The 20,809-nt window shown below is 36.0% G+C and overlaps 2 protein-coding genes across 3 annotated transcripts in view; one reads left to right on the top strand and one right to left on the bottom strand.

The window, feature by feature from the left end:
• Positions 1 to 547: 547 nt before the first annotated feature.
• Positions 548 to 9,730, bottom strand: LOC129242900 (zinc finger RNA-binding protein 2). 2 transcript variants are annotated; one of them, XM_054879816.1, is made up of 7 exons: positions 9,616 to 9,730; positions 9,286 to 9,416; positions 8,184 to 9,224; positions 7,185 to 7,610; positions 6,610 to 7,116; positions 1,428 to 1,627; positions 548 to 1,360 (listed from the first exon to the last, which is right to left on the bottom strand). In XM_054879816.1, exons 3-7 carry the CDS (start codon positions 9,193 to 9,195, stop codon positions 809 to 811), a joined length of 2,697 nt encoding a protein of 898 aa, XP_054735791.1. In that variant the 5' UTR covers positions 9,196 to 9,224; positions 9,286 to 9,416; positions 9,616 to 9,730; the 3' UTR covers positions 548 to 808. The 2 variants fall into 2 exon arrangements, with proteins under 2 accessions (XP_054735791.1, XP_054735792.1); XM_054879817.1 differs by lacking the exons at positions 548 to 1,360; positions 1,428 to 1,627 and adding an exon at positions 5,751 to 5,899.
• Positions 9,731 to 12,161: 2,431 nt separating this feature from the next.
• LOC129242902 (uncharacterized) overlaps positions 12,162 to 20,809 on the top strand; it is a 28,924-nt gene continuing 20,276 nt past the window's right edge. Inside the window, exons 1-3 of the mRNA XM_054879818.1 lie at positions 12,162 to 12,403; positions 17,531 to 17,728; positions 17,909 to 18,066. Coding sequence (XP_054735793.1) covers positions 18,033 to 18,066 — 34 coding nt within the window. The 5' untranslated portion in view covers positions 12,162 to 12,403; positions 17,531 to 17,728; positions 17,909 to 18,032. The remainder of the gene's footprint in view (positions 12,404 to 17,530; positions 17,729 to 17,908; positions 18,067 to 20,809) is intronic.

The following is a 20,809-nucleotide window of genomic DNA, read 5'->3' as shown; positions in this document are numbered from 1 at the left end:
TAACCGATTGCTATCTGAAAATTAATCCAAATTTAGACAACGCTATGAGTGGGCGCTAAATTTAGTGATCCCGGCGTGGAAATCGGAAATAGCTGAATGAAAATGTATAATGGCTGAGTGGAGAGCATTCGAAACAATTGACAGAAGCATTCTAATAAAAGAAGTGATAAAATACGGAATACAGGGAGTTGAACGAAAATGGTTCGAAAGCTATTTATACAACAGAAGACAATACACAAGGCTATAGGAGTGGGTGTCGGACCAGAAATCCTTTGCGTTGGGAGTACCTCAAGGAGCGGTGCTTGGAACATGCCATTTCCTCATACAAATTAGGAACTAGAAACTAAGAAGAAATTAAAGCAGTGACTACATAAGGCTTACAAAAAACAACAACGCTGAACACTACAATCCTGATTTTGTTTGCACATTTTGTCTCATTCATATTAGCGTCCATTGTATGATGCTCGATTTTAGATGTTGTTGTAGCATCACACTCGGTTTCAGTCTCAACGTTTGTTGTACGGATTATAAATAAAAACAACATTGGTAATTTATAATAATATATTATTATATGATCTGAATCTTAGTGTTTACATAAATGTTTTTTGCAAACGCCCGTTGCTTTATATTAGTTCTAACCAGATTGTTTTCATATTATTTTGTGTGGATGGATAGGCTGGTTTCCAAAGTGTCCACTTTTTAAAACATTAATACAATATATTTTTATTGAGAGAAGTTTTTGTTTTGAAATCTAAAACTACATATATTGAACGCTATACTAAACGATTCCCGCAATGGTCTAATAGACTTAGGCTGCCACATCTTTTTTAGATACTTTCTCGTCTGTACAGCTTTCTTCGCCTTCGCCAGCATCAGCTTCACCACCTGGGCCACCTTTGCCCGATGAACGACGACGCTTACGATTTAAACGCCATGGTCGTATGGGAAACTTCAGTGCAGGCAGCTGATCCATGCCAAGCACTTTATAAATTTGCCTGAATGCAATATAACGCAAGAATAATTGCGCTGACACAGTTAGATCTTCACGCTGTTGCTTGGTCAAATCATGCAAAGCATCCTGTGCCTCCTTTTCGCATGGATCTAATAGACCAGGACCGTTTATAAGAAAACCAGAAGCCAGTGCTTCCATTATACGACGTAGGCAATCACCTGGTGATATAGGGAAACCGGCCGACGAGATCACTTTCTCTACTAACAACTCTAGAGACCATTGGGGTAAGGCCTGCCATGACTGGATGCGCTGACAGAGATCGCGCAAGATGCGTATAACCATTACACATGATTGTAGACCAGTGGCGCGTGCTTGGAACCATTTAGCATGACGCAATTCAGCCAAAGCCTTTAATATAATAGACAAATTAAGGAATAAATATATTTTAATGCGTGGATGTTTTTGAAGTTCATACCCTTAAGCACGGTTCACGTGGTAAAAGTGCAACATCACCAGTGCCCCCATTGGTATTAGCAGCATCATTTTTACCATCTTGTGAAGCTTCACGCAATAGTGGTGAAGTAAGCGATATTTTGACGGATACTACGTCGTCTCGCACAATGACGGCGGACTCTTGAGCTACAACTTCGACGACATAATCGACCGGATTCTCGCCTGAAAGCAACAAAAGCATATATTAATAAAAATTATCAAAAAAATATGTCGACAAAGCAATAATAATAAAAAAAAAATTTAGACAAATGTCGAAATGTCTTTAATGAACGATTAGGAAATATGGGATAAAAGTGACAAACACTAAGAATTATAATGGAGTGGCATTTCACTTGTCACTTTTACCAATATTCACATCATTAAAAAATCATTAGGTTTAACCTTTGTGTGGCTGAGGTATTTTGTGTAGACCAATCGCTCGAGTATTTTTTCGTACAGAGTAAGGAAAGAAATAATTGCTAAAAAGATCTGAATTTAACAGTTACTACTACCAACTAACCAAGACAAATTCAAATGAATTTCCCACAACTGTGCAAATCATGTGCAATGAAATGCATGCGAATGTATGTATTCAAAGGATTAGGATTCATATATTTTTACACAATACATCTATATAATATATATGGATTCACATATGCACAGCTTTCTTCCATTCAGCAGCATGCTCAAAATGTATAAGCTTGCGTCATTTGTTACAAGCAGTTGCCATTACGGCTTTTTTGATATTGTGCATATCTGCAGGTTATGGGTACAATGCCAACTTCCAACGAATATGGAAATAAAAAAATATTTTTCTACAAGCAGTCGTCTCTTAGCAGTCAATAGCTAAACACAGCAAGCAATTCTGCCATGAAAAATATCACAACTGAATTTATCTTTAAGGCGGAGGCGGCCCAAAACTACAGGGTGCTTCATTCGATGGAAAAAATGACAAGCCAGGAAATGTTGTACCACTATTATTATTATTATTATGAGGGTATTTAGCACTGCGACTTGAAAGATCAATTGTGTATTTCTTTGAGCTCAAATTCCGCGATAAATTTTAGTATGTGTCCTGTTTTATTGAGTTTTATTTCCTTCCTCCACGCGGTTGTCCAGCTCATTTATTAGTACTGGACACAATGTCAGCGCAAGTTTGGCGGTTTCATCTTCCTGCCTACAGAAGCTGTAAGTTCTATTTGAGTATATTCCTAAGTTGGTAAGCAGATTAGTCAATTTTCAATGCACTGTTAGAATTTCAGTGATGACTCTTAAATGATTCTTATTCAATTCCATAATCTTTAAATTCATTTAGGTTAAAGCTACCTATCACTGATTTTGATTAAGCTAAACCCAGTATGATCTTCTTTGTAATTCTTTTACTTCCTGCGTAAGAGAGCAGAAACTACTCTTCCCTATTCCACAAATGACTCTGGGTCTATAAATGGAGAGGCCTGGCTTTTTCCTAGCTCATTTATTTGCCATTTTGTACCCAGTAATTTCTATGCAAAAGCTTTGATGTAACCTGGAAAGAGTTAAGAGCGTCTATTGCTGCCTGAATAGCTTTGCTTTGCTGGCTATAGTTGAGTTGAAGGTTAAAGTGCACGCATATTTCTATTGCGTTGACTTCAGCTTGACATATACTTGTATTCGTGCCTAGCGCTTCCGATGATCATTTTCCCAGTTCGCACACACCTGCCCCTGCACCTTCCTCGATGAGTGATCCCTCCGTGCATCATTGAAATCTATATATAATATTATAACTATAAAAGATTAAGCTATCGGAGAGGCCGCCATTTTTAACTGAGTTGGAAATCAAATACAAATCGATACAAATCTAACAAAAATGAATTACTTTAGAATTAATTCTAGAAACCATACAAAACCCACCTTTGTTTTTCACTTATTGCAATACTGTCGTTATGCCATTGACGATAGGGGTTGAAAATTTGAGCTCAACGCAAAAAAAAAAAAAAAAACTAAAATTTGTTTTCAACACATCATTGCATGTTTAGTAGGTTTATGGTACCAGTCTATTAAACCTTTTCATAAAAGCTGTATGGCAAGTGCCTGTGGCTACAATTTTACATTTCGACACTCTACCCACGATTTTCGCCTACAGAACTATTTTATGTCCGTCCACGTTACCTTCGAATATATTTTATAGGGTTGATAATTATGAACTATAGTGCCGTAGATCTGTGGTGCATCTGACGAGTCCATGTTGGGACCTTGCTACAAAGATATGTCTATCTATTCACTCACACTTGAAGATGGTATATCTGTAATTTTCTCTGATTTCAAAACGGTAAATATAAACACGCCAGTTATTCAATTCTGGGTGGGCACAGCATCTTCAACGGTTCGCCGCCCATTTAAAAACTGCTAACTGAATTAAAGTTGGTTGGTTGGTTGGTCAAAGTGGTGATGCATCCAGAATTCAACTAGCGCTTCCGCACCATTTTGTTGTCACATTCTTGCTACCAACTTGTTTAATGATTATTTACAGCACGACTATGTTCAAGTCTTTGCAGCTTATGAACAGTCTTAGGTTGTTGACTTCTTAGCCAGACAGTTGTTCGAGACTCTCGAACAGTAGTTTGTCCAGGGTAAACATTCTCTCCTTCCATAAGGCAGGGCATTCACAAAGGAAATGGAAAACAGTTTAATTTTTCTCCGGTTATTTACAACTGTAACAATATGTGTTGTGACACATGCCCATTTTGGCTGCTTGTTTCCCCGATATTCCAGAAGCCAGTTCGTTTCATATTTATCAGTATTGACATTTGTTTGGTGACGTAGGTGGGCCATAACGTTTTGCAAACTTTGCAGAATTAGAGTTGGTTGGTTAAAGTGGTAATTCTTCCAGAATCAGAATTAGAGTACTAATTCAAAATTGTATTTGCTTTTGTAAAAAGGCGTTAGATGCATAGGTATATACATACATGCCCAGGCTATTACTGGTACGACTTGTATGCAAATGAGATTTATGAGGAAAGGAGGAATATATCAGACACCGATACTTGTTCCTACTTAGTGAATAACTTTTCAAGAAAAATATTAGTAGTCATTTGGTGCGCTAAGAAGAAAAACTATAGAGGATGTTGTGTTTGCGTAGACTCCTAATTTCGTTATCACCACTGCAAATGCTTTCTATCGACATTAAAAACTTTTCGCTTTTCATATTTCTTCGTATTTTATGGTATATATTTCATACACGGAAGTGAATAAACTTATAAGTGAGTTGAGTTGAAAAAAAAAAAAAAAACACATGCACGCGAATATATCCCTCTGTATGTACCTTCAAAAGTATAGTTGAGAGTCAGCCACATAAAGGTTAAATATACATTAGTAAATATAATTCCATAGAGAGATAAATCCTCCCCAGTAAGCAGAGGTACAAAGTATCAAAGCATAAGCATAGGCGATTTTACATAATAAACACGAATATTAAATGAACAAAGCATAACAAAGACTGCGGGTACATTTTGCTTTTGTACCTCTCTTTACGTAGTAGCACTTTTGCTATTTTCTTACACTATTAATTTAGGTATAAAAACTTTGACCGAAACTCAATGCCGAGTGACGCCGCGATAGATTTATAGTTCGGAATCTAAACCTTTGGATCGTAAACTAATAACTCATTTCGTGCCTTAACCGAGGACAATTGTTTAAATATGTATATCGTATGTTTACAGTGGACCATGAATTGCGTTATGCACTGGTATATGGTATTTATGTACATACACATTTGGTCACTGGCGTAACCGTCATTTACGTTTCGGTCACAATTTTCTCATATCGAACCACGTCTTCTTGTTATTTGATACACACAAAACGGCTAGGCAACAGCTTTAGGTTGCTATTTATAACGTACTCAAAAAAAAAAAGCCAACTGCACCGAAAGTATGCATATCAAATTCTCTTAATTTGGAAAGGTCTGACCGTTTTGTTTGTGTAGCTATTTGAAGAGCTTAGTTTCATATGTGATTTTCACCTTAGAATTTACATCTAAAGGATTTTATTTACACAAAGTTTGCTTATAACTGTTGAGAATTGCATTTTAATGCCGTGCCGTGGGAATAGAATAACCACGGATAGTGGCCGTGGTCAAAATGCATAATAACTGCACTAAGCGTAACTAAAATTGCGAATATTACTCGATGGATGTTGCGAGATACTTAGTAATAAATAGTATTTTATTCGACCTAAAACTTTGTATAAATATATTCCTTTATTTGGGCCACTCGCTCCAGAGGTGCAGAGTTCATTTTACCGTTCAAGTTCCAGTCCAGCAACAAACAGCGCGAGAAAAGAAAGATACTATGAAGGAGGAGTACCCGTACGCGTACCCGCACCACAAGAAAAGTGAAGTAGGGTGAAGTTGAATGTCCTGTTCACAAAACTCAAATAACCAATCTCAATGGTACAATGGCATGTATATCCCGTGAAGAGCTGAAAACACCAACAAATAGGTTTTAGTTCGTTCATATCCTCTTGTTTTTAAACAATTCGTATGCGGATATGCATTACACCACCAAAACACCATTTTTCATTTTGCATTCACTTTTTCCATACAAATTGCCTTTGCTTTGTTTGCAAAACATAACATCCGTATTTTTTCTTTTAAATCAGAGATTGTTATTCATGCAAAAGTCCATACATATTTATCGCATGTAGAATGGATGTCTATTTAAAATTGTATTTGTAATTTGTAAGATCTATTCAACAAGTTTGGTTCAGTTCACCAATACATGAAATTAACCAATTTGTGTCAATTCATTTCACAGATTATTCGGAACACAACGTGGAAAACTTAAGTTTTCATATTAAGCTATTTCTTTGGAAAAAGTTACCACCCAGTTTTTCTGATTTTACACCAAAACTAGTGATTATTACAGTATAGTTTACAGTATTCAATCAGAAAACGCTACATATTTGTCATAAATAAATTTTTCTCAGATTTAAATATAGTGAAGTCGGTGAATCAAGCAATTTAAATGACCTTACCATAGTTTTAATTACAATTCAATGACAAAACTAATATTCGTATTTCTTAAACTATCGACTAATCCTCAGAAAGGTCATTCAAACTGGAAAAATTTATATCCACAACAATATGAAAATGGTTACGGCAACAAAAATGATTGCAAGTAGGCACTTACCTGCTACCTCCTTTAATTTAGCTGGTAATTCAGTGGCGACGCGCTTTAGTAGTCCAACAGTTGGCTTTTCAGAACATAAAACTACTAGCTCTACGGCGTTGTCACCTTGCAACAAAAGACCTTTGGCTAAAAATCCGACGCGCATAACGCCCTTCAGAATGCGTACATTGCCACTGTCAGCCTCTTTTTGGAATGACAACATTTGGTTATCGCGACCATCCTTTACTTGAGCACTCTCTTGCTTTTCTTTTTTATTGGCCGGTCCCTTTTCATCTGGATTCTCAGCGAGTTTATCTGAGACGAATTTCAAAGCACGTTCAGTATGCGAAACAATACGTTGAATTGTTTGCAACTCTTCCTCTTTGGGGTATATCTCAGCGTGACGTGCAATAGCATGACGATCATCAGTGCTCTCAGGACGGCGAATATTTCCACCGCCACCCGGCATCATGCCAAAGAATGGTGGCGGCCCATTTCCCATGCGACCACCAAAACCACGTTGTGCGCCTTAATTGCAATAATTATGTAACAATTTTATGTAAGTAATATAAGAATTTTAAGTAAGTAATATGTACCTGCAAAGCTGCGTGCCAACCAATTACTGTAATCGTACTCATCGTCGTACTGGGCGCGGCGACGTTGTTCATCCCAATACATACCTCCACTGTTTTCGTGCTCATCCCCAAAACCTACATTGCCTCCACGATGTGATTGCATTAGAGCACGTTGAGCGCGTGCCTCAGCGAGACGTCGCTGCCGTGGAGTCGGTTTAAAGTCTACAACCAAATCGGGTTGCACTTTTCGTTTATACTGAAGGCGATGTCGACGTCCCTTCATGTGCATCTCTTTTGCGTTAGGATCATTGAATTTACAATCACACAGCTTACAATTGAAACTAAGAATCTTGCCCTCATCATCCTTGATTTCCTCGATATACTCGCCCCCGACTGGTTTAATATTGTCAGTGTTTTCCCCAGCTACAGCATTATCATCTTGATTTTCTATAAAATATCAGACATGATAATCAAACATGATAATTGTTATATTTTAGTTCTGTATGTATGTACACTTCTACTGTTGAAGTTGGCGCACAATGATTATTTTTACAATATTCAAGTATTTTAAGCAGCATTTTTTTTTTTATTTTAGAATATGTAGCTTTATAGCTCATACAATTTCAGTACAATGAGCCGTAAGCCCTGGCAGCTAGTGATCCTTTTTTTTATTGTAAAATAATAATTTATTGTTATTTTCCATATATTAAATAAATAAAAGTAGGCTGAAGCGAATCGAAATTCATATTGATTTTTGGTAACTGTTTTTTCGCAAGTGTCTTGTGCTTCATTTCCAATATTCATTTCTAACCATTTCACGCATGATACAAAAATTTTCAAATCGTTTAAATTTTTTTAAGGGTTTAAAACTTTCATTTATGTGGTTTATGTTATTGAATCAACTATATACATATATTTTTTTAAGTTAACAGCGAAAAATATTTGGCATACAAACCACTCCGAATATTGCAAAAATAATCATTGTACGCAGATTTCTGCGTATTTGTGTTTTATTATTACCGTTTTCATTAGCACTAGTATTTTCTCCTTCGGTGTTCTCCGGATTTTCAGTTGAACCACTAGCCGGCACAAAATTTATTTTTGACAATTTTTTAGGTTCATCGGGTGGTATCGGTTTGCCAAGTTTTTGGTGCAGTTTAACGACCTTTTGATGTTTTGCGCCACGAACATGAGCTGCATAAGCATCTGTCCCAGTGCATGTAACATCACATAACTCACAGTGATAATTGTTACCACGATTTTGAGTAGCCGATTGAGCCGTAGCTTGCATTTTCAAAGATGCTTCTCTTTTTTTATGTTTCTGGCCCTCCAAATGCTCACGATAAGTTTGTGGTCCTGCACATGAAATCTTACATACTTCACAGTAGTGTAGCTGTTGCGGACGTGGGGCAGGTTTAGTTCGTGGACGTGCTGCATTTGCACCGCCAGCAGCAGCACCTTTTTGTGCTCGATACTGCCAACCCGGGTTTGGAGCTCCATTACCGTTCGGTTTAATAGCTCCGGGTTGATGCTGCTGTTGAGCAACATACATTGAAGCGGCACTATATAGTGCAGACTCGTAATTGCTGTAGGCATTTACAGCGGTAGCAGAGGTAGCCGCGGGAGTTGCCGCTGCTTTGGCAGCTCCATTTGCTTTATCCTTTGCTCCGGCTGCTTTTGTGCCAGCATTGATATTTTTTACAGGTGGAGCTGAATAATGCGTTTTACTAACTGTAGCCGCTGGTGCAGTGTTGTAGCTGGCCGACGCTTGTTGATAAAATGTTTTTGAGGCGTCATATGCAGGCATAGTGCGACCGTAATCGCCATAAGCTGCATAGCCGCCTGGCCCAGAAGCGCCTGCAGCTGCATAACCACTCTGACCAGCAGCTGCAGCTGATTGATATGCTGCAGCATTTGCATAAGTTGCATTAGTGACGGCAGGATAAGATACTTGCCCTGGATTGTAGCCTGCACCGGATGCACCATATTGAGTGCCTCCATAACTGAACCCAGCGTAATTATTATTAGCCATTTCAAGCAACTTTTACTAATCAAGATAACCTAGCATAATAGGCATGAAGAAAAATCAATAAATGTGACGTTATAAAAAATGGCTACTTACCAGGTATTAAGTTTTTGCTGTACTTGACAACGAATATCAGCCACAAAATTGTGGAATCTTTGCTTACGACGTAAGGTGAAGCCAATTATGAAAATTAATTTCCGCTATTCTCTGCAGCTAAATTCTGCTTTCTGAAAGAAGAAAAATCTTTAATCGACGCGTCACTTTCCGAAGAACATCAACCCCTAGATCGGCACATTTTCATCAATATTTTAGAATTTAATATACGCTATAAATAACAGTATGTATAACCGTAAAAACATTTCACCAAAACCTATACTAACAAATGAATATAAATTTAACAAATTTTGTAAATTTGTAGTGAATTACCAGCGATTTATAAATAAATATTCTAGAAGAAAATTCCGCACAAGTCGTTGAAAAATGTCGGAAATGTATAAAGGAATTATCGATTGCAGCGGCTAGAAATGCTGCTTTCTAATCGATATAGTCAATATGGCCTTAGCCAGTGTTGCAATTCGAGAGGAAATGAAAGGACATGAAAATGCGACCAGTGCTTGGAAGCATACTGTTATACAATTTCTGCTAAATGAAAATATTACTACGAAATAGCTATGTGTTTAGCCAAATAAAATGTCTCAAAAAAATTTCTCGGAAATCGATTACTGGATTGCTAGTTGGAGCATTTCAACAACCTTTCGCAAGTGCTTCTCCAGATTGCGGTTAAATCTTTCGATCTTTACAAGGGTATTAGACGTACTTCTTTAATCTTCATCAAACATTCCATTTTTTTGAATACTATGGATTCGAAGTTTCTTCCTTGGCCTAATTGCAATTCAATATGCACTCCAAAACTAAACAATTGGCTAGGTAGAGCGTACACTTCTGGCCATTTACTGAAGAAGTCTATAAAAACGAGCACAAATTTGTTGCCTGAATCACTATTTGGACACGAACCCGCTTTAGTCTTATCTTCTTTGGACCTTACGCTGCCATACACTGCGCGCAATTTTGAATCCATTCGGCAATTGATTTTCTGCAATTTACCTAATAAAACCGCTGCTGAATTTTCTTTAGCGTTTTAGTGATACAAAGGTGGCCCATGTGGAATTGCTATAACACGTCAAGTTGTTGCTTTTTGCGAGGCAGGGACTGTGGGGGCTTTCAGTTGTGGGAACCAGTTCTCGCCCCTTAGAGTTGGTTTATTTTAGTTAAACGGGATGCCATTGTTAGTCGTAGCGCTCTTTTCATTTAATTACGTTTTTGTTTGGCTGCGTGGTATACTGCAATTGCGTGCGTCTTAACGCAGTTTTAACATTTCAAATCCTAGCTTCTGCTTGTATAAATTGAGACAAGGACTCTCTTATTACTTTCCTCATTGTTTTGCCCATCGAGGTAGTCTTTTCAATTTCAATCAGATGCACTATGTGCACTGGCTTACTCAAGAGAAAAATACACTGTTTTCGCACACGTCCCTTTCATTGTTGAGTATGTTGCGATGACACTTGCGACAACATTTATTATATAGCAGTCATAATTTCACTCATGTCTATAGGTGATACTGATCATGTATGCTCTGCACTCTCTTTCACTTAAGTCGATGACATCTCAGCTTCTAGCTAAAACTCATATTCCTCTACATTGACATCCTTTACGTATTTTCTGGCGAGTTCCGTCACGTCTCAAGCCGAATCCATGTTATTGTTTTGTATCTTATTCGCTCGGTATTGTTGCCAATCGGTTCGCGATGCCTCTTGGTTCCCTAGAATATGCATGCGAATTTGTTTGCCCTTATCGAATTCTGCCCGCCGAATCCGCTCTGATGTCTGGCTCCGGGAATATACAAACAAACAGAAAAGAAAATTACTTGTTTGTGAAGAAGATCCTTCCGACGAAAGCAATTAAAATTACCAAACACAAGAAATAATTTCCCATAACTCTACCCAAACAAAGCTTTTTTTTTGCAATGGCGTTATCAGCATAAGAACGCAAAAGAAAATGCTTTCGGCGGTTTTTGGTTAGTTTGTTTTGTATTATTCAGCTGTCAAAAGTGTCACAGTTGTCAAAATCGCGAAAAAAAGCAACGGTTTTCAGAGGACGCCACCTTCTGTACTCAATTCGCCTTGCCTTCTCTTTACCAATTTATCACATCCAACTTCCCGCATAAGTAATGCTAACCCTTTGAAAAAAAAAACACTGTTCTAAATGTTAATTTATTTTGATTCAATCAATTCCCTTTAACGCAACAAATAGAAATTTGTACATACTTGATCTAGAATAAGCCTGCGTTCAGTTTGTTTTTTCTATAACATTACATCACGCTAAATCGTTTTCGTTAATTTCTTAGAAAAATATAGTTTTTACTATAAGGCGCACAAATCAGAGCTTAAACTGTGTTAAAAATTCACAGAGTTTTAACAATTTAAAAAACTTTAAATTTAACTCTTTGATCAAAATTTCAACAAATTTTTTTATTGCATATGATATTAAGCGTTTTCTGAAATTGAGAGAGTAGGAAATAGCTTCCAAGATATTTGTATAAAAAATTTCCGAAAAAGATTCAACATAAGAAAAACTGAACACAGACCGTTTTTCTGGCTAGTACATATTTGGGGATCTTTTTAAAAGCGGACAACACTTGTTCTTTCTTCCGAGAACAATCAGAAACAGAAACAAAATTCTAACTAGATTCGCGCGAGCAACATAGAATATGGAAATATAAAACATATTATTTGTGATTATATTAATTTGAAGAATATAAAACACATTACTAAAATATATGGCAAATATTTTCTTAGTGAAAACGGTGTTGAAATAGTGTGCTCATATTTACTTAGAACGAATTGTCTGACGTCGTTGTATTTGTATGAAATTAGGCGCTTCGCAACAACTGGGGCCGCATGCTGTGTACATAGCCGAAGGTGAAGGCGATTGTGCATTTCTTCTATCAACGCCGCAAGTGGCGACGACATTGTTTAATAATAATTTGTACAGTATATTTGCTGGCAGAGTGCCTAGCGAATTCCTCAAAGCTGGATAAACTCGAAAGAAGAGTTAAATTGACAAATATTACAAATCTGAGCGTTACCGATGAGGAGTTTATATACAATGTCAGCGGTGACATTGAGCTGTTCTTAAACCAAAGGCACAATTCTAGGTGAGTAGACTGTATAGCAAAAAGTAGAGAAAATTTGAAGTAGCAGGGGAAGTACTTGCAAAGGTGGGAAAACGTTAACTTTAGAGAGCATTACGAACATTACGAATTTTGATATAGACAGTAATTACGAGGCTATACATCTAAAAGAATCTTAATTTAAATGCTGCAGATATGAATGGATTTGCCAATGCATACCTGTAAACGAAAAGTAAATAAAATATACAAAGATTTCCAGACTTCACATATGTATGTAGATACATACATACGTAACTACTTATATACATAATTTGATCGGTTGTGGTTATAAAATACCGTAATGATTTTTTTAAATGCTACAGTTGCCGGTGTATCAGCTTATAACTGCTGGAGTGACAAAGTTGGTTGAAAATAAAGCCGGGGGGACGGGTTGTGGTTGTATCACTGTTACAAAAGGGTCACCAAGAAATGTATGCGGCTAAGAATAATTTCCAAAACCCGTTTATTTGTAGCTAAGAAAAACAGTTGAATTTCTTTACAGTTAGTAAGTTTTCAATAGCATTTAGTTTAAATGTTCATATACAGGTTTTTTTGTATTTAAAACTGAGTAATACAATACAACACAGTTTTGAAATCGTGTAGTTGGCTCATTTTGAGCTTAAGGGCCGCTTCATACCATAGTGCCGAGCTTGGTTTGTTCTCGGGCAGGTAAAATACAATCAAGTAAGCATTGTTACTATCCGTAACGGTCCGGATAATATGAACGTATAACATTTTAACGAGGTGTGATTGACACTGTGGCGTGGAACGATCTTAACGTAGCTTTATATGTAAATATACACATACACACATACATATATGCATATGTAACGAAATTTGTATTGTATTTTTTAGTTATAGTACATTTATTTTATGACAGATATAGGAAGCATTAATCTCCTAACGCACCTGTGAACCTTTTGGTTATTGTGTTTTCATCATATTGCAGTTTTATTATTGAATTTTTCTGCGGCTATCTGTATACTGTGCGTTTGCTATTTTCACCATTTCGCAATCGTATATAGTCTTTCCATGCCTTGCAGTATTTTCCTGTTGGAATCTACATGTGTGCAACAAGTGTACAAGCCAAGCTTAAACTAGTTTCAGTAGCATAGTAACCGACAGCATCGTGTTACAGATGGTTGCGTATATACGTGTCTGTGTATGTAGTAATAAAGTAGTTGCGACTGCATCATACTTAATTACATACATATGTAGGTGAACATTTGTAGACATGTATTCAATATGCTCACCTACTTTTGAAATTTTCGCTCCTTGAATGACAGTTTATTTCCTTATTTAGGTAGGTTTTAAAATCGTATTGTTTATGACTATTAAACTACTTTGTTGTGTATGGGCCGCTTTGTAAGTTGTTTCTCAATAAACAAATTATATGAAAACAATGTATTGGAACTTACCTTAGATTAGATTAGATTCTATATGAGATTTGCACTTCGACGACATGGTCTTTTGTGCCCTTTACTCATCACAGTACCTCATCCAGACCCAGTTACCTTACTAAACTCAGGATAGAGCTGGGTTGAATTGAGCGTGTGTGTCTTTTTTCTGGCTGCAATTGGCCAAGGTGTCTCAACCTTCTCCACGCTATTGCGCTGCAGTTCAGTAGAAGGTGTATTGGAGTCTCTGAGATTGACCATAGAAATGACAAGAGTCCGTAGACTTGAGGAGGGTTATGAGTTTTTTAAACCTCTTTTGGTTGTACCCTCCCAGTAAGGTTTTCGCCTTGCGTAACCCCTTAGTTTGGTGCCAGCAAATCTCTCTTAGCCCTAGTTATTCACTCCTGAACTTCTCCTTGATGGGCTCGGATCTTATTAAAGGCGAGGTCACAGCCTCTCACAAATGCGTCCGTTAGTTTGTTCCCAGTTATACACCTGTGCTCTGAGACCCACTTACCTTCCCTTATAAAGAAATTTTACATACTCTTTTATAACTCATCATATATTTGACACGTATTTCTTTGAAGAGAAAGATTCGATAAGCAAATAATGTGACAAAAATAAAATTATTCAGCAAAATTCCAAAAAACCTTGAAAACATTTTCAACATAAAAATTAATTAAAATAAAATGTTTTTCATTCAATATATATACATATATATATATATAATTAGCGCGTACACACTTTTTGGGTGTTTGGCGGAGCTCCTCCTCCTATTTGTGGTGTGCGTCTTGATGTTGTTCCACAAATAGAGGGACCTACAGTTTCAAGCCGACTCCAAACGGCAGATATTTTTATGAGGAGCTTTTTCATGGCAGAAATACACTCGGAGGTTTGCCATTTCCTGCCGAGGGGCGACCGCTATTAGAAAACTGTTTTTTCTTAATTTTGGTGTTTCACCGATATTCGAACCGACGTTCTCTCTGTGAATTCCGAATGGTTCTCTGTGAATTCTGAAATGGTACCATGATTCAATACTACTTTATCTCAATAAATTTATTTACACTAGTTTACTCGAAAAATTCATCTCGGTAACAGAAACGACTTTGTTATAAGTTTTATCGCGTGCGAGTCATTCGATGGGAAATATTTTTTGTTTCGCCAATAAGAGTTATATCACAACGTTTATTTTTTTATCCCTCGTTATTTCTCAACGTTAATTTTTTACGTTGCCTGTTAACTAATAAGCAGTAGTTTTTTTTATTATCAATAATCAATAATCGGCGTGTAAACTTTGCATAACCTCATGTCACAATAACACTGTTATCTCAATAAATTATTGACAAGGGCATATCTCTAATATTTTATTCAACCGATGTATTTTTTGTGTAGCTGAGAGTTTATTAAAAATTTAGTTGGTTTACAAACAATTAAAATCGGGATAATTGAAATGTTTGCCATTTTCGAAAATTGCACACTTTCAGTCAAAAACTGGTTCAATACAATTTTTGGAATTTGAGGTAAAAGTTCATTTTCACTTAAGGTCTTTAAAATCAAATAAAAATATATGTAGAACCTTGCGCTGAAATTGCGTTCTTTTTCCAAACTTGGTATGATTTAATCGAGAGATATAAATCATTAAGTATAAAAATACACAAAAAGATGCGTGAATGCTTTTTTAGCGAAATATATATTATATATATCATTTCCGTTTTTATCGTTCCAAATTTACCCTGATAATCACTATGTTGGCAGCAGCATCCATTGGACTAAAATTCTTGAACTAATGTCATCAATCTAAAACTTCACCGTTATTGTTGTATCAGTCTTCTAAACATAATTTAGAGCGATTTTATCATCAGTTGTTATAGCCGTTTTCGGCCGTGATCGGCGACATAATTTAAGTTGCTATTTGCTCCGGCTTGGGCCAGTAAAGGGCCGAACTGTGATCGAACATTTCTGTAAATTTAAAATTTATATCAACTTTCAGTTTTTGTAATTTTTTTAGAGTATTTCCTGGTATCAACCCAACTGTTTTTTTTTTTTAATTGCTTGGACATATAAACCTCTACATATGTATCTGCTTCTCCATTGAATGCGGCTATTGAGTGATTGTTCAGTGCTGCAATCCAGCTCAATACCGGTAGACGGTGCCGCTCGCAAGGTGGAAATACCGATAAATTATTGTTTTTACATTCCATATAAAATTATTTAGCTATGAGTATTACAAAATTACTAAATGTTCACATACCAAACTTAGTTTTTGTTTTATTATTTTTGTATGCTTAAGAACATGGACATGAGGAACTGAAAATATTGTTATTGAAATTTATTCACCCCATTTTGCTTTTTTTTTAATAAAAAAACATCTGGATTTTTTAAAAGATTGTTTATTATTCAAATGTTTATGTACATAATTGGCTTTTACACTTCTTGGGGTCGAGCTCCGCCTCCTATTTGTGATGCGCGTCTTGATATTGTTCCACAAATGGAGCGACCTACCTGCAGTTGTAAGCCGACTCCGAACGGCAAATGGTTTTTTGTGAGGGTGTAAGCCAATTACATACATACTTATATGTATATATATTTCTTTATTTTATTTTATTTATTTTATATAACTCCATCCAACAGCAAAACAGTAGATCAATCCAAACAGTCCGTTCTATGAATTACCCAGATTTACAGTGCTGTTATTTGAACAACAACTAATTCACTTTTGTGTGTTTATAAGGTTGAATACTTTCGAATAGTAAAAATACTGAATAACTCTTGCAAAATTAACTCTTTTGTCTAGAATATGAATATATTTTGTTCTCACTTTTGTCAGCGTGAATATCCATCACTTTTTCAAACATATAAAAAAATTTTAAACATAAAAAGGTTTAATTTTTCGAAAAGTATGTTTGCCAAAACCTACCTACATTCATGCCCATAGGTGGTCGAAACCTGTAGTCTGCTTGCATTTGTAAGATAAAATCAAGCCGCATATCGTGAATGCTTGAAAGAAGCTTGCGCCAATCTAATCAAGTTTGTTTCACGCCACAATGTTACTATTTAGATTCCCATAGCTTTACTCAACACTTGCGGTGCATATTACACACACCACTTCACATTCCTCTCTTATTCGCCACGTTCATTTCGCGTATAATACTTTATGCTATCCGCTAACACGGCTGCCTTAATACTATTGCATAATATTCTCATTAGTTGTCTATATATCTCTTCTGGGGTTCCTTTTTTCTTTGTTTCTTCGTTGGTTTGTTCACTTCTTCTTCAATGTTGTATTGTAAATAAAGTTATTCGCGCATTGGGGCTTCGCTCAGCTTGTTTATGAAAATGAAAAAAGAGAAAGAAAATATGAACAGTACGAAGACTGAAACGCGCCAATTCAATTGTTTAGTCACCGACTTGTCAACCAGTTTTTGCAATTTTCCTCGAAAGACTGTATTACCACAACAAAACAAACCAATATCTTCCTATAGTTGGTCTGCAATTGTGAAAAGAAAATTGGCTATTGCTCTATTCGCTTCTTTACTACATTAACTGTGGCGCATTCGTTAACTGCATTAATTAACATTAAATAAAAAATCTGAACAGAGTGAAAATCTTAAGATCTTAAATCTTTTAACTAATTACCTAATAAATGTAACAAATATGTACAATGTATTTGATACAATTGATACAATCATAAATATTTTCAAATTATTATTTGCAGTGTTCTACTTTTTCCACCTGTGAACAATTTTCGCCGTTTTCTCATACATCAGACATGTGAGCAATTTCGTCAACAGTACGATCTCTTCACTTTTTCAGTGGGGCAAGGTCCATTCCGCCGTACTGTTGTTTGTTTTCGGAATCAATTATTGGATCCGAATAAGTTTACAGATACTGCGGCAGCAGCGAATTTCGAATCGTAAGTAGTACATACCAACATACAAATATGTACATGCGAGTATACATATACCTATACATGAACATACTCGTATAAATATTTATGCATGAACTTGGTGATTCTTTTGCAATTTTTATTTGTTTTTTGCTAATTTTTAAACACATTGGTATATTCTATTTATTTTTCCTTGTGCTGATGAAGGCGAAAAAAGTCACCGGTGAAATGCTGGCGAAGTGCTGAGCGAAAAGCGGAAGGTGTCGCAAACGGCATTACTGCAACGACTTCTTCGTTAATTGCTAGACATCAAAAAACTACAATTTGTAAAATGGGTGTGGAGAAGAACGGAAGTGAAACTCGCTGTAAGTTTAGATTCTTTTAATACACAAGTGGATATGTACATTTTAAAATTATTGTCATATTAATTTTACCTTAAAACTTAAAAAAATGTTGATAAATGTTTTGAGTATTCGCATTGGATGGAACGATTCGCTACTCTCCTATAGATATTTTGTAAAATTAAACCTCTGTAATAATATTTGCGTTTTTTTTATATTTAGCGTTTATTTTAGTACGATATTTATTTAAAACAATCCAGGCACTGTTCGAAATTTATTTATTTTATTTATTTATTTTATTTATTTATTTAGTCAAACATACACGCTTAAGTTATTTTTATAATGTCTGACCTTAAAACTAGAGTCCATATGCTAAACTTAAAAAAGTAGTTGAACCTTAAATTATTAAATAGAAATAGTTGATCAAAAAGTTCCCGGACTTGGCTTCACTGGGTGTGTACAATTGGCGCCGGTTAGCACGAGAAAGAAACGACTGGCGCGCTTTGTTAAACTCGCGTAAGAGAAGAAGAAGAAGAAATTAAGAAAAAGAAGATATATTCAGAAAATCCAAAATACGAGTTTATTCCTCAAAAGCGATATTATGATCTTCAAAGTACTCCCCATCAACTGTATGGCACAGATATTCGAGCGTTTAATACAACTCTCGAACATTTCTGGAACTCTATTTTCGGTATAGTCCTCAGAGGCGTTTTCGATTTTTTCCTTTACTTCATTTCGACTGTTAAAATTCGTTCTCTGAGTGATTTTTTGGCTTGATCGAACAGAAATAATTCGCAGGGAGCTATATAAGGTGAATTCGATGGCTGTTGGGTGGTATTCGTTTCGCTCTTGGCCAAGAATTCACGGATGGTGATGGCTCTGTGCGACGGTGCGTTATCATGGTCCAAAATTTACGAGTTATTTATCCCATTAATCCTTTCTTTTTGGCGAATCGCTTCATGTAAACGTCTCATAACGCCCAAATAATAGTCCCTATTAACTGTTAACCATAGCAATCTATAAAAACCGTGAGCAGCGCTTTCTTATTTCACTGAAAACGACGTGCTTTTTTTCGGTCTTCTATATTTTAATGGGACTAAGATACGCAAACGCGAAGATTTTGAAAACTGAAGTCGATCTATGAGACATCAGCGCCAAAAGTAGAGCTTTGAGGAACACCTTTACATATAGGTTATGATGCCGACAAATTAAATTAAATAAGTTTTTTGTTAGTATTGAGTTTAATATCGTCCGAAACTTTTAAGAGTACCGTAGGACAGCTCCTATTGGATCTAAACGTCGATTACAACGGGTTCACCAATGAGTTGTTGCGCCAAATTGGTAAAGCCAAACTGCGACTTTAGTCGCATAATAGTAACACAGTTCTGACTTAGCCCTTCATAATATTTCGTTTCACATATTCGATCGGGTCTACAACCTCCCTAAAAATATTATAAATTAGAGCTCGTCCAGGTGTTGAGCCTTGTTCATTTTCTTACCAAATTGAAGCATCAGCTGCAATTTCAGTACATAATTTTCCCATATCACTTTCATTTTCTGAACTCGAAGCTCTCTCTTGTTCTCTTCGTACATTCAAAATATTCTCGCCTTCACTTTCTTTAATTGAGGACGACTCACATTCGTCCGTAGTGTATTGTTCTATGTTATTCATTTTACTTTAAGATAGCTTCTCTTCACTAAATAGCTTCTCTTCCATAAATTCCAATGATTTCAAATATCTTGAAGTTTCCACTTTTTTGGGATAAGAATTATTAGTAAAATGTTAATAAGAATTCTTGATTCGCAAAATAGCACTAGAACATCAAATTGGAGTAGAGTGAAATTTTCTATTCATCTCAGTCAGTCAACAACACATATAACACAATGCAGAAAAATATATCACGAGATAGCAAAAATGTCCAACACGGCCGTTTTGTATCACAGGAAATACAAATCAAGATACAGAATCTCAGCATGAGTCACATGGCCCCTTGCGGTAGTTAAGGCATATTACATATATTTCTAGGTTACAAAATTAATAAGAGAGTCACAAAAAGTTTATAATGGGTCATTGGACCTGTGATGGTAGATTAGTATTAAATCACCATCCTGTATGATCCACTTTATTAGCTTATTTGCTGCATTGATTGCACCGGTATATACCCAGGGACGAGGTTTTCGGTAACACCTGCGTCGTCTTCGCCATAGGAAGTAACATCAGTATTCAGAGGTTAGTATTAGTCAGAGGCCCGAAAAAATGATGATTTTCAATAATTTTGTTTGCTAGTTATATTACAAAAATAAAAATATAGCATTAATACATCATGTTTCGACTTGACTTTAGCAAAATTTAAAAGAAAAAAATTATTAATGTAAAAATTATCACTGTTTGTGTGGAGCCCGTTTCTCCAGAAGTTCCTTGCGATGATCATCACAAGTCCTTGGAGGTTCATCTAAAATCAATCGGACAAGAGAAATCAGTTTTATTAATAGATAATCTTGTGCCTGATCGAAGCTTTTTTTTTTAAATTGACAATATGGCGGGCTCAGGAAATATTAAAAAAAAAAAATCGAATTTTTTGAAAAAAAATCCTTCGAGTTTTTTATGTTGTTCAAAAGCAGTATAAATTTTATTGAAATCTACCAAAGGGTTTTTAAGTTACAGTGATCACCAGTTCAAAAAACATACATAGTTTTGAGAAAAACGCATTTAAAGTTTTTCTATCGATTTTGGAGCGCCCGAGCGCCCTTTGTTAATCTTCGATCT

This window comes from Anastrepha obliqua, chromosome 3, assembly GCF_027943255.1.
Source record: "Anastrepha obliqua isolate idAnaObli1 chromosome 3, idAnaObli1_1.0, whole genome shotgun sequence".
Taxonomy (NCBI): domain Eukaryota; kingdom Metazoa; phylum Arthropoda; class Insecta; order Diptera; family Tephritidae; genus Anastrepha; species Anastrepha obliqua.
The sequence above is the reverse complement of the archived record's forward strand: the minus strand, read 5'-3'. Positions and strand labels throughout refer to the sequence as shown.